General features: G+C 34.6%; 1 protein-coding gene across 5 annotated transcripts in view; it reads left to right on the top strand.

The window, feature by feature from the left end:
- Positions 1-14023, top strand: part of RPS6KA3 (ribosomal protein S6 kinase A3) — a 78763-nt gene that overhangs the window by 42737 nt on the left and 22003 nt on the right. For all 5 annotated transcript variants that reach the window (XM_069784813.1, XM_069784811.1, XM_069784810.1 and 2 more), the window contains 8 exons: positions 434-513; positions 2965-3071; positions 5349-5386; positions 5780-5922; positions 9048-9118; positions 13044-13132; positions 13410-13474; positions 13576-13678. In XM_069784813.1, coding sequence (XP_069640914.1) covers positions 434-513; positions 2965-3071; positions 5349-5386; positions 5780-5922; positions 9048-9118; positions 13044-13132; positions 13410-13474; positions 13576-13678 — 696 coding nt within the window. The remainder of the gene's footprint in view (positions 1-433; positions 514-2964; positions 3072-5348; positions 5387-5779; positions 5923-9047; positions 9119-13043; positions 13133-13409; positions 13475-13575; positions 13679-14023) is intronic.

The following is a 14023-nucleotide window of genomic DNA, read 5'->3' as shown; positions in this document are numbered from 1 at the left end:
TCACTCTCTGATGTGACTTAAATAAAGTAGTTTTCACTATTTTTCTTGTCACACTTTTGCAAATGAGACTAGATCTCCATTTTAAGTTGAGTTTCCAGAGTTTTTAGAATATGTGCATTAGTTACTAATTTGCCCTTTTAAATCTAGGCTTTTTACTTCCAAAATCTGGAATGAAATGATGACTAACCTAAGTATAGTTTATTTTTTTTAGAAATTCCATTGGTGACTTGCTTTGCTTTCACATGGCATGGGAGTTACTTGGTCCATGATAGAGGAACAGTTACTTAATTCATTTAAATAATTTTTTTGCACAAAGGAGAAAAAAGAAGAATTCATTTTGATAATGAAAACAAGGGTGAATTATTGGGTATGTTATTCTTCTGATCATGGGTAAAATTAGATTATGTTTAATTTTTTTAATTGATCTTTTCAGCTTTTCAAACAGAAGGGAAGCTATATCTTATTTTGGATTTTCTCAGGGGAGGAGACTTGTTTACACGTTTATCCAAAGAGGTAAACTTTTTTATAAATTGCCTATATTAGGAGAGTTTACTTTTTAAATTCAATTTTCATTGAATAAAATTTTGAATATCTCTTTTTAACCAAGTAGGTTTTTTGCACAAAGTAGTCAATTCATTAAACTGCTGTTGGTAATATACATTGTTTCTGAAAAAAGGCTTAGACAAGCAGTCTTTCTGTGCTGCTTTTTACACCTTGCACAATTTTCTTTTCCTATTGCTACCATGTTTGAAGATGAGTCTCAGAAAGAGCATGGATTTATATAAAGTAGTTGTATTCAAAATAACTGATTTATGCCTGGTTTTAATATCCAGAATTTAGTGTCAGACAGATTTTTTTGTTTGTTTTAATTATTTACATATGAAAGCAAAACTACATTATTTATAAATATTTAAAAAGCCAGAATTGTATTCCACTTAGTAATTTTCCAAACATGAACACTTTGTTTCTGTTGTGCTGGTGATATCTCTGTGTAGATATATAAAATAATGATCTTGAAAAGTTTGATTACTTCACATTAATTTGATTATAACTCCTAAAATAAATGCTAACATTTCATATATTGGATTTAATTTTTTTTGGCCATCACTCATGTTCAAAAACTTCCAACAAATATATGGTAGGATAGAGATATAAATATATCCAACATATATCTGGTAGCCAGAACTTGTAATTGTAGCTGCCTTCCATTTTCCCTTGCTACAGAGTACCTGGGACAGTTGGGTCACCACTAAAAAGCTATATGGTTATTAAGAAGAGAGTAAAATGCAATGCGTTTTGTGTATAGATATATCACCATTTCTGTGCTGACCACATAAATTATTACATTTAATTCAGTGAAGCCATCTGTTTCGAGTTGCTTCTTTTAGTTTGTTTTGCCACAGATAAGTAGAAAGTTATTAGAACTCTAAAACTAAGATACCTGTTTCTTAAGATCCGTAGTTCTTTCCTGATTCCCAAGAAAGAATGTATATTGCTTTACTGCTGATGACTTTTTCATCTTGAGCCACTCAAATTTTACAAGATTAATATGGTTAGGTAAGAAATACTCATTACAGGTACCTGAATATAAGCTAATTGTTCATAACTGATGGAGTGAAATGGGCATGCTTGCTGCAATTAATGTCATCCTTATATTGATTCATGTGATTTTAAAATAGATCAGATGAACCGCAGCCTAAAAGTTCCTGCTTTTTCCCCATTGGCTACAAAGGGAAAAGTGATTAATTCAGAGCTAGATGTCTACACTGCAGATGTTTAAGGTTAGGAGAGATGAATTCCGTGCAATGTTTTTAAAGAACGTAGTGTGGGTGTATTATCATCCTCGTGGGATCTTCCATTATTTGAGCTTTTAAATGTTTCTTATAGAGATTTCCCTTCCTGAATGTGCCAGTACTAAATATTGGCTCTTTTGTAGAAGTAACATCAGCAACAACCTTTTGTACAAGCTTTGATATCACTTTCTCTCTTTAAACTACTAAGGGGAAAATATATTATATTCTCCATTCTTAACTCTTGCTTAAAATAATGTTCATCTGTCCTCCCCATTTGCTGTTCATTTTTCCAGGTCCATATGCTGTATCTAAAGATACTAGTCTTAAATTCTAAAAAAAAAAAAAAAAAAAAAAAAAAAAAGTAAAGCTGAGCAGTAGCTGAGGTAGAACCAAATGTAGGATTTATTTTTTTTTATATTTACTTTTTTCTAAATTCTCAGAAAGGCTTAATTGTGATCCACTGACAGAAAACATTACAACAGTTGTTGGTATAATTGGGACATGTTCATTTCATTGACTGTAAACAGGGGTTAGTTTATCTTCCTAACAGAAAATGTGGGATTGCTACCTGAGATCTTACCTGTGCTCTTATATAGGCTATTTCCTTAGTTTACTCTTTGATCTACCTGTTCTGGAGTTACCTCTCAGGCTGCACCTTGGGGGTTTTTACCATCACTGTAACTTCTTTCTCATAGTACTTAGAGGCAGCCTGCTCAAAACCAAGAGGCGTATGCTGCTCTTGTCTCTCTGCCTTTGTAGATGAAATTCAGGCATTTGGACTTCTTTAGTCCATTTGTTGTCTGGAAATGAAATGGTCATATCTAACAAAGAGGTAGTCACATTCTTTAAATGCTTCCCAAAATTTTTCAGTCCCACTACAACGTGCCTGTCTGTTCTCTTGAACAATCAGAAGCAAATAATCTCAGTTTTGCAGAAAGAATAATATATTGGCTTCAGAAACTCTTTCTCAAGTATGTACTGTGAAATAGTATTGATTATAAAATCCTAGTTTTTGTCTAACCAAGAAATCGGAATTTCTAGGGTTTTGTGTAGAAATGAGTTCAAGTGTTATGAATAACCATTCTACAAAACCACTGTTACCATTGTTTAGTTGGGGCTGGTGTAAGCTTTACAGATTTTGCATGTAAAATACATTGGTTTTCTTTTTCAGGTGATGTTCACAGAAGATGATGTTAAATTTTACCTGGCTGAATTAGCACTTGCTTTAGACCATCTACATAGTCTTGGAATAATATACCGGGACCTAAAACCAGAAAAGTAAGACTCCTCTGTGGCAAATGCAGTGTATTAATTTGATTTCTATAGCACTTCTACCTATGCACTTCTCTTTTCAGCTGTTAAACTTCAGTAATTTACCATATAATCTGAACAGGGAGGGAGGTGGGGGAAGCTTGTGGGTTATTTTAATCAAAAGGTTGGATTTCATTTCCACTAGACCGTGAGCATCTAATTCCAGAGTGATATGCCAAGTACTATAATCCATGTTACTTTTGAGTATACTGAAATATTCCTACCTTTCATTTTCCAGGTGGTTTAGGGTGTACAATGGAGAAGAGGTCTTCTTGGCCTTTTGTTTTTGTCATTATTGTAGAATTTCTGAACTAGAGATAAACTTAGAACAAATGCACCATACAAAGTTACAGTTGAATGTTGTGTCCTTGCATGTGAAAGCCTAACAGCAAACATCTTTTTTTCCAACACTGATTTTTAAAATGCACTGCAGTAAGAGCAGGATGGAGTTTAAAATTTAAAGTAAAATATGAAAATAGTAAGTCACAGGCTTTATTATGTATATTGGCGATCACATAATTACACTGAAAACTTAAAATAAGCTTGAAGCTACAGTTCTGGTATGGTGTTGTGTCTCAATATATTAGTCATCCATGTTTCACTCAAATGACTGAATTCTGTCTCTTCTTAATGTCTTTCCTCCAGTAATTTTGGGGGTTTGAGTTTTAGAAGATGTAAAGAAGAAAATGTCAGTGCTATCATCTGGAACATTTGAGCCTTTCAGATATAAATGTATGCTGTAGTGTTACCCTCTACCTGAAGGGGAATCTATGTGATGATATAATGCGTGCGTCTCCTCTCTTGTGCTTAATCAGATAGTTAACATACTCTGCCTCATTGCCAGGAAATCTGTAATAACTCTGAAGTCCTGATGTCCTTGGTGATCCCACTTCTCTGTTATGGCTATATGGAGAACCTGAAAAGTCTGAGAGATAACTGTCTCATGTAAAGTACTGGTGGAAAAGAGCAAAAATGAGTAACAAGTATCACAGAACCTGGCTCTTCCATGGAACTTCCACTACGATAGCTTGTTCTTTTATGCATCTCCTGGAAGAAAGACACAACTTTAAAAATGTTCAGCCCTAACTGACAAGAAGGGAAAGATTCATACTCAAATCAGAAATTTGGAGGCTTTTGGCATGGGGTTGCACTTTCAAATGAACAGGGAACTGATGATGTTTAAACTTTGGGAGTGTTCTGTTAAGTAATTCTAAAGTGAGGAAAAATAAGCTTACCAAGTGGAAGAAGATCTTTGAAGAGCAAAGCGAGAGAACTTCAGTTATTTTGCTAACACTTACTTCCAAGAGGAAAAGAGCAAAACAGTAATTGTCAGAAGACTAAATAGCTACTGCCTCAACCATAGTTTCTTTTTTGTTTTTTTTTTCTAAATTGTATATGTCTACACCTATTGAAAAGCCTTGGTTTTAAGCCTTGGGTGTATCTGCTTAAAAAAATCTATCAAAGGTTGAAATTACTTGCAAGTTATGGATGAGATAGTACTAACTCTCACAGGCTGTTATATACCTCTCTCTGTACCTGTTTCCCACCGTGGAAACTGCCAGGAGGAAAAGGGAAGGGTAGGGGAAAGGGACAAGTCCTGCTGGGTCCTGCCACCTCCGCAGGACGGAGGAGCTGAGTCCGCTGTGTCGGGGGTGTCCTGAACACTTTGCGTGCTTTTAATTGCGATTACATTCAGTGGTGGTTAAGGATAGCTGGCGTCTCAGAGAAGTGTGGCCTTTTTTGTGAGTGAAGTAAACACAAGGCCTGCTCTAAGTGTAGGTAGCCCATGGGTCCTCCCCTTTGGTACAACATGTGAATATTTATTACTTGGTGTTATTTGAAGTGGTCAACACCCTTTGAAACAGTAATTCACAAATGAACGCCCAGAAGTAGAACTATATCTCTATTTTTAACAGTTGGGATAATGACACGTGCTGCAGATGGCCAAAACTGAAAGTTCAAGAAAAATGTTACTATGTACTGTGCTGAATTTAACCAAGTAGTTAAATAGAACCCAGATATGTTGATAATGTTTCGTAATCTTTAAAAAGAAAGAATTGAAGGAAAAGAAAATGTATAGTTTCAAAATATCTCCTACTAATGATTCATTTTCATGCACGTTCAATTCTGCTTGTCCTTGTGTATGCTGTTCTGCTTATTCCTAACTGTTGTCAGTACATTGTCTGAAACAACAGTTAAAAGGTATTTTAATTAATTTATTTTATTCTTTTCATTGTTTTTTAGCATCCTGCTTGATGAGGAAGGACATATCAAATTGACAGGTGAATAAAGGGAAATTGCAACACTTGGATCTTTTCTGTTCATAATAAAATCTTTGCATTTTCCTTTTTTTTTTTTTTTTTTTTTGGTAAAGCGATATGGTAAAATAAGTAATTTTAACTGATAGGTAATTTTGCTGTGGTGCAAATAATGTAATTAGTTTGAAATAAATTAAATCTATAAATATTTAAATAAGATATCTGCTTTACAAGTGTATCTGATGTTATAGACCTGTGACAATGGATGGAGGGGAGGAGAATTCTGTAATTCCCATGTGTGTATTTGGATGTATATATGAATGACATAAGCATCATATTTCACATTATGGTGAAAGTATTAACCGTGGGTGATTAAAAAAAAAAATTACATTTAGAACTTTTTTTTTCCCCTTCCAGATTTTGGTTTAAGTAAGGAGTCAATTGATCACGAGAAAAAAGCCTACTCTTTCTGTGGAACAGTGGAATATATGGCACCAGAAGTCGTTAATAGACGAGGCCATACACAGAGTGCAGACTGGTGGTCATTTGGTGTTTTAATGGTAGGTTTCTGGTAAATGTAAATAATAGCAAAACTATGCTTCACAAAGTTTGGTGAAACAACTCAAATGTTAAACTCTAAGGTGAGATTTAAATGAATTCTAACTACCAAAAAAGTCTAAATTATATGAAATTAATAACAATACCACAGAGTTTGGATCAAGAACATGGACTAGGTCTCATATCAACACCAACAATACGCCATATTTTTGTTACTGTTGAATTGAAATATTGTCCATCTGTTGTAGTTTGAGTGCTACGGAGACTAATAGGAATACTAAAGTATACAGGAAAAATACTGTCTCTTCCAAGGCAGGGAAGAAATTTAGATCCAAATTTTGAATTTGAATTTATTCTCAAGTGGAAAAAAATGAATGATAACTTTCTAATTAGTCTCCAGTGTAATTACAACTTACAGTAATGACAGCTGTTGCTCTCGCAACAGAATAATCTAAATGGCACTGAGCTGGTATGGGATATAGTTGCTCAATTGCTTACGGTGTTTCTACAAGGCATTAACTTCTGTGAAGTCGCAGGGTCAGGGGAAATAATATGTGTATCAAATATGGCTTTGGAAAAGAAAAATCATGTTTGGTATTTTAGGAGCTCTGAATGGCTTTTAATATTTATAATCTTTGTGTGCATTTTTGGCATAAAGATTAAATAACTGTATTTTTAAAGGAAATGTTTTTGTTTCTTACTGCTTCTGATACATATGACTGTAACAATACAACTAATGTATGTGCTTTGTAGTATGAGAAGGACTCATGTCTGAAAATAAGTCATCCTGTCACCTTTTAATTGTCTGGAATGCTGTTGTGATCTGAAAACTGACTATGTAAAAGTAGCACCTGATAACTAAACTCTCTCCAGACAGGCAAGCACACACGCACCCCCTCACAACTGCACATTTTATCCATAAGAACACAGTCAATTAAAAGATAATTACAGTGTAGTTGCAGAATATTTGTTGTTGATAACACAAACATAGTTAAACTTCAGCTTTACTTTATAAAGATGGAAAACTTAATTTTGTGCTTATAAAGTGCATATGTCAAAATTGAAAATCGCTGAAAGATATTAGACATGACTGGTGTAGCTTTCACAGTCTAAGTGCACTGCTTTTTAAACACTTTGGCTTCTACTTAAAATACAAAAATACGACCTTAAAAAGCAAATTGTTTAAATTAGTATATGGAATACAGTGCAGTTTTCTCTAAGACATATTTTTGTTGCTTGCATTTCTAGTTTGCATGGTAATTTTCATAGACAATCTGTATGTATCCACTCATAAATCATTCTTAATTAGAATCTGTGTTGATTGAGAATTCAAGTGGTTGTTGGTGTGGTATGAGTACACAGTATCTCGACTGAACAGAAGTTATAGCATAGAAATGGAGACTAGAAGGATATCTCAACAAATCATTTGGCCTCTTTTCCTCTGCTGCTAGACACTAGGTATGTTTAAACCATCCTTGAGAAGCACATTCCAATTTGTCCTTTAAAACAGTGACTGTTTTAAGAGATGTCAGACATCTAAAAACATTCATTTAAAGTTTTCAGAAGCATTGTGCATTTATTGAGGTATTGTCCTGCTGAAATAAAAGATGATAACTACGGAAGGCCAATGTTGGCTTATTCTTAAAGTACTATTGGCCTATTGATGTTAGAATATAGTATTTTTGAGGGGGACAAAGAACATGTATGCTAAGTTGTTAATACAAGTGTGTATGCTTCTGACAAATAGAAGCTTGCTAAAGAAACTTTTTATTTCAAGCAAGTGTAAGTGAAACATGCAGCACTACAAATTTACCTTTAAAAAGTTTTTCTGCAAGTGCAATTTGTGAAGATCATTCTAAACTATAAACAAACAAAAGGTGAATTTTTTTTATAGTTTTGGCTTATGCCTCTCAATCTTCCTGACAATTGTCTTAAGAAGTGTTGAAGTTACATTCAATTTAAAATTTTAAATACAAGTATACATGTAAAAATAATATTTAGAGTAAAGAAGACTTAGCAGCTTTTATTCTCCGAATACTTTATAAGGTAGTAAGAAATTCAAAATTTTATTTTAATAGGAAAGGGTTTTAAAAAAATGCTGTTAGTGCAACTTCATGCTCTTATTGTAGATCTAAGAATACTACAATAACACATTATTCACGCAAGTTATCCATGTACATTTTTAATGCTTAGAAGGCTGAATGTTTGGGTAGTACCAGAAAAGAGAGGATACCTTGTGTTCAGGATGACTTAAGTTTGCATAAGCTGTTTGGAGGATTCCTTTATAATTATTTTAATTTTGATGGCTTTAAGTGTATGCCATGAAATTTCATTAAACTAAGTTGTTTTGCAATTCTTAAACCAAAAATCAGGATTTCTGCCTCAGTGTTGGCTGCTGTGACTGCTGCCAGACTGCTTTTACTACCTCACTTGGATCCAATATCCCTGCAGTATACTGCAGCCCAATGGAAGTGCCTTTATATTTATCCATTTTTACTCAGTCACTTTCAGAACAAATCAGTATTTTAACAGTGTCTGTTGCCTACTACCAGGCACTGTAGAATGTGCATGCACGTACTGTGTAGCTCTTACGTGTTCCTTCAGGCTTTATTTCTGCTGTATGCATACAGTAACCACTTTTCATCATGCATGTCCTTGTCAATCAACTAACCTTTTTCCCCTTTCCAATTAAGGCTATGTACATGCCAAGTTTAAAAATTTTGACCTTTTTAAATATTTCTGCATGAGGAGAAATCGTCACTAACTTTTGAAAGGGGAATCTTTTTCCCTGCTCCCCACTCCCTTGAAAACTAAAATACAGTTGTATGGATCAAGTCTTCCAAGAATAAACTTTCTAGGCAGAAATGAAACACAGAATGCTATATTCTAAATTGTTCAGATAAAAGCATGTAAAGCAAGGTATCGATATAGGAGAATATTTTGCAGCTTTAAAAATGGCAAAGGCTGCTTAATTTTCATAGTAATTTAAATTGTACAATAGAAGTTGTTTTGCAAAGACTTGATTGTTAACATGCATGAACTTTGGAAGGTTAAGATGCTAAGTAGTTTTGTCAAAAATTAGTTTTTGTCCAGGTAATGTAATTGATGAAAGTTTTACTCTATACAGTTTGAAATGCTCACTGGTACTCTACCTTTCCAAGGGAAAGACAGAAAAGAAACCATGACTATGATTCTCAAGTGAGTACACTCTTATTTATATATCTCATCAGGTATTCTACAGGGATGCCCTCCGGGCTGCAATATCTAATTTCTACTCTTCCCTCATTTCCAAAGGTACTGGTAAATCCTCACTCCCTATTCCATACTATTAATTCCCTTTGCCACCTATCTAATTTGCCTTTCTATTCCTCCCCCATACCAGGTACAAAGAATTTCATAGCAGCTCTCTAATCTGTAATAACAACTTCTCCAACCATATGATCTTTCCCATCTTATTTCCATAATATTTTTAACTTTCTTATCCTTTTTGATAACCTGTGCATTTTTTCCTTCTTGTTTTTTGGTTTAGGTTGTTTTGGGGGGATTTTTTTTTGCTTTTTTGGTTTTGGTTGGTTTTTTCCTCAAGAAAGTATTTTGTCTCCTTATCCCCTTCTCTTATCTTACCAGCTCCTCACCCTACTTCTTTATATTACTGCTGCTGCCAACAACTTGCTTCCCTGATACTTCCTCTATTCGCTAAAGTGCATCCTCCCCTATGTACTCTCCTATGACTTGCCCAAGCTCCAATTTTCCCCTTTGCTATCTCCAGTATAGATTTTGCATTAGCTATATTGTGGAAATTGCTTTCCTTCATGCAGTTAACGTTCTTGTTTTTGCTAATGAAGGCCTGCTTTTTTTTTTTCCTTGCTGATCCCCTACATATTCTCTGAACTAATACAACCTGTGACATAATTGTCCCGCTTTTGGGACTGTAGCCTAATGCTGTGCAAACATCTCTGTTTCCTCATATCATAGTTTCACTTCTCTGTTTCCATTCATTTTTTTACTAATGCCTTTTTTTTTTCCTGTGGAAGCTCGTAAGACTTTTTTAGTTTTCTCATTTGTTTTCTGCTTCATTGTTCATCATTGTTCTTAGTCCTGTTACCACTTGTCTACCCATATATTGAAGCCAGCATTTCTTTTGCACCAACAGCCTGTTTTGAAAAGTAAATATATGAAATTCTTTTATATTTTTTCTAATTAGAATGTGAAAACTGCTAGAAAACAAACTCATTCTTTTCCTTGTTTTTGCTTTCATAATGTGTACATGTTATGTTATTCTTTGCCCTTGTTTTTCTTCCTCATCTTATGTTTGCAAATGTATTTAGTGATGCTAGTTTCTTCTGCTGCCTCAACACCATACCAATTCAAATCTTCATGTTGTGATTATTGAATGTCTTTAACTAAAAGGTTCTATCTGTTCACAGCAAGCATAAACTGCTTCTGACCACCTCCTACTTACAAGAAGCTAGTCTGAGATAGTTCTACTGTACCCTCACTTATTTCAGGAGCCATGCATTTTTTTTTCTATCCATGTCTCACAAGTCGCATCTTTCTCTTCTTTCCTCTGCCTGCATGTGACTCCACTCTGTTCCTCAACGGTCTTTCCACTGTTGCTACAAAAATCTTCTGTATTCAGCTGCCATGTAGAATATCCTCCTTGCATCTCCCCAGTTAATTGGCATTCATAATTACTTTCAGATTTCATCTGAGCATGTATCTCTAATTCCCTTTCCAACTTTCTTTTCTCACCTCCTAGTCTCTGTAATTGTTACTAGTTTCAGAGAGCTGCACAAAAAATGTGATATGAAGTAAAGCAATTTTACCTCTGTTTTAATGTTCTGTACGCTTACGATTATTACCTATGTATAAATCTGTTTTGCTGTCGGTGATATGAACAGCTGAAAAACATAAGATATTTTAAAGTCTTTTCTCATAAGTTCACATTTTTTGTCTGGCCCCATAAGAATGGCAGTATGTTTTCTTTTTATTTTCTGTATACTAGTAAATGTACTATAGTTCTCCTTAAATTTTTCATAAAACTGTTTAAAATGGACAGGTGTGCATACAAATTCATATTTTCTTAGTGTATCATTTAAGATATATTGCTTTTCTTACCTTCTGTTCCTGAAAATCCACAGAAAATGTATTCTTTTTATAACATATGTTTTTCTGGGCTCTTTATTTCTCACAACATTACCAATACAAGTTTTTGTTTATTCTTGTGGGTTTTACCTAAAACTGAGAAACTGTGCAATTTGAAGAAATCATATTTTGCAGCAATAAAGTTAACTTTTTAAAGCATCTTTTCTCCTTTACTAAAGAGCAATACCTTCATATAAAATTCTGTCTTTGTCCATCAGGAATGTCAGAAAAAAAAATTGCTGTCACTCATGTAGTTGTATAACCTAGGAACTCTGAGGACCTGGTGATTGCCTTTTCTGCTGGGTCATGTGGCCAGTAAAGGATTTTGTGAAAGATGCTCTGTCATGGAAACGGAGCAATGACAGTCTTAATCTCTGTGTTTTGCACAAGGGCCTCCAATTCATTCCACTGTGGCTGCAGTACATACCAGTCCTCTAGAATTTATTTTACATATTTTGTTTCTGTTCATTCAGTCACTTCTCCATAAGATTAATTGCAGTTATGTTTTTGGCATGGTTTTAGATTTTTCTAAGCAGTTGACCTCTCATGCTGAACCTCCAGGCTGCATCCTACTGTTGGAGCTGGTTTGGATTATAATAGGACAAAGATTTCCACCCACTGCAGCGCAGTCCTATCATATTTAGTTGTCTGGGCTCTGTCCTTCAATAACATTGTAAATGATACCATTGTGCTTCTGCAGCCAATGTGTTCCTTGATTCCTTCTTACTGTGTAGCTCTGTGATACTTTGCTGTGAATGGAAATGACATCAAGTGAACGTGCAGTGAAATCGCTGTATATAAAGCGTATGAGTAAGAACAGAGCTGCTAGTGGTGCGTGGCAATCGGGGAAGCGTTGCGTGGCCCACAGCCCGTTCCTCCACTCCACTGGTGGTCTTGATCTGCCTGTAGGATGTTATTGGAGAGCCCAAAGAAAGGCAAAGTTCTTCAGACTTCCCCCCGCCCCAGCCTCTTTAATGCTGAAAGGAATAGAATAGAAAATTTAGTAAATTCCAGTTTTAAAGTCATGAATAGTGAATCAATGACAATGTGTATGCACTTGCTGAAGTGACACGGAGGTGGACATCTACAAGTAGCTGAAACACAAGGCAAAACGTGTGTTCTGGTTGAAACACAGAGAAAGCTTGTGTCATGGATTGTTACGGAAAAAAGCAAGCTACAGGTTGAATGAGAGATGTAAAGGAGGGAGTTACGTCTATCCTTACCATTATCATGGTCATAAGAAAAAGTGGGACCTAGTAACAGTGTGCAGATGGAGGCTCAACGTTAAATGGAGAGGACAAAAATATGGTGAGGATTACAAAACAAAATTAAATGACAGAACTACAAAAACTTAAATGTAAAAATTCAACACTGGCAAGTTGGGAAGTAATACTTGAAATGGATTGGGGGAGAGCAAAAAGAAAGGAAGGAGTGATTTTTTTTTTTTCTTCTCTTTTTTACTTGCTAATTTCGTAAGGTCTGTCCTACCTTAATTCAGTTTCTATCTTCTAGCTTAGGTTTCCTGTTTTGCTTGGGTGTTGTTGGTGTGTGTCATACTGTGGTAGTTTTCTTACCCCTTCTAAAATGTCTTTTATCTTACTATCAGAATGGATTTGCTTGTTTGGTGTCATTTGGTAATAACTGGACTTAAAAGTGTGTCAAAGCATATTACAAAAACTTACAAGTTTGTAAACTGTTATCCTATAATATTCTTTTCTACATTTTTTACCACCTCTTCCTCTACTTAAGTTCCTGAGTCATTACTGAAAATATTATACTACTCAGAGAAAAAAAAAAAAGAACTTACAGGTTTACATGACTGACAGCACTTTTGCTCTGTTTCTGATGTGTGAAGGCAATTTCTTAGTGATGCTGTTTTGTTTGATATGGATTTGTTGAATGACAAAGGACAGGGGGAATGCAGAGTTAATTCTTACCTAAATATGTTTGTGTGCTATTAATTATTTTTGTTCTATAGGGCCAAACTTGGAATGCCCCAGTTCTTGAGTCCTGAAGCACAAAGTCTTCTGCGAATGCTCTTCAAAAGAAACCCAGCAAACAGATTAGGTAAAGTGTTCAGCAGAATATTTTCAATTTGATCATAATATTGATAACATCAATGATCATTAAAGTGACTAAATAAATTTACAGTTTCTGTGTAAAATAGGCTTTGAAGTAAGAACATAGTTTGCCTGTTTGCTCCTCTAATGATTGACAAAATATTATCATTTCTGGTATTCATACGTCTAAAATTAATGCAGAAGAAATAAGAAATATAATTTTGCTAGTCATTCTTTTGACCAAGAAGAAAATAATTCACAGACATTTTTCTTCCTTATAAAAGGAGCAGGTCCAGATGGAGTTGAAGAAATTAAGAGGCATGCATTCTTTTCAAAAATAGATTGGAATGTGAGTATCTTATTCAAAATTAATTCAGCGGATTTCTTAGTTAAGTGTTTGGTGGTGTCGTATAACTTTTTAATTCACTCTGGCCTATGCCTTTTCTTCAGAAATTGTACAGGAGAGAAATTCATCCCCCTTTTAAACCTGCAACCGGCAGACCTGAAGATACGTTTTATTTTGACCCTGAGTTTACAGCAAAAACTCCAAAAGGTAAAAAAGATAATAATTAAAAAATTTACATATTCAAAAATTAGAAACATTGTTCCTCTTCAGCTTACGTAAAGTGTCTTGTTCTTCCAGGTGTTGCTGGGCTCAATGAATGCTCACAGACAAGTATTCCGTAGTTCATAAAAGTTTTTGTGGTCTTCAGTGTAAATATATCGTGAGGGACAACTGAGTTGTCCTATGTTAAAAATAATCCTCAGCAACAAAACATATACATCAGTTCAATTTTACCTAACTGATCTCATTTTTTGAATTCAAAAAGATTATATGTGTCTCTTTAAAGGCTATATTCTATGGCTTCATTTCACTCATGATGGTGACTACATACTA

Source organism: Haliaeetus albicilla, chromosome 6, assembly GCF_947461875.1.
Source record: "Haliaeetus albicilla chromosome 6, bHalAlb1.1, whole genome shotgun sequence".
Lineage (NCBI taxonomy): Eukaryota > Metazoa > Chordata > Aves > Accipitriformes > Accipitridae > Haliaeetus > Haliaeetus albicilla.
This window is presented reverse-complemented; position numbering and strand designations above follow the sequence as displayed.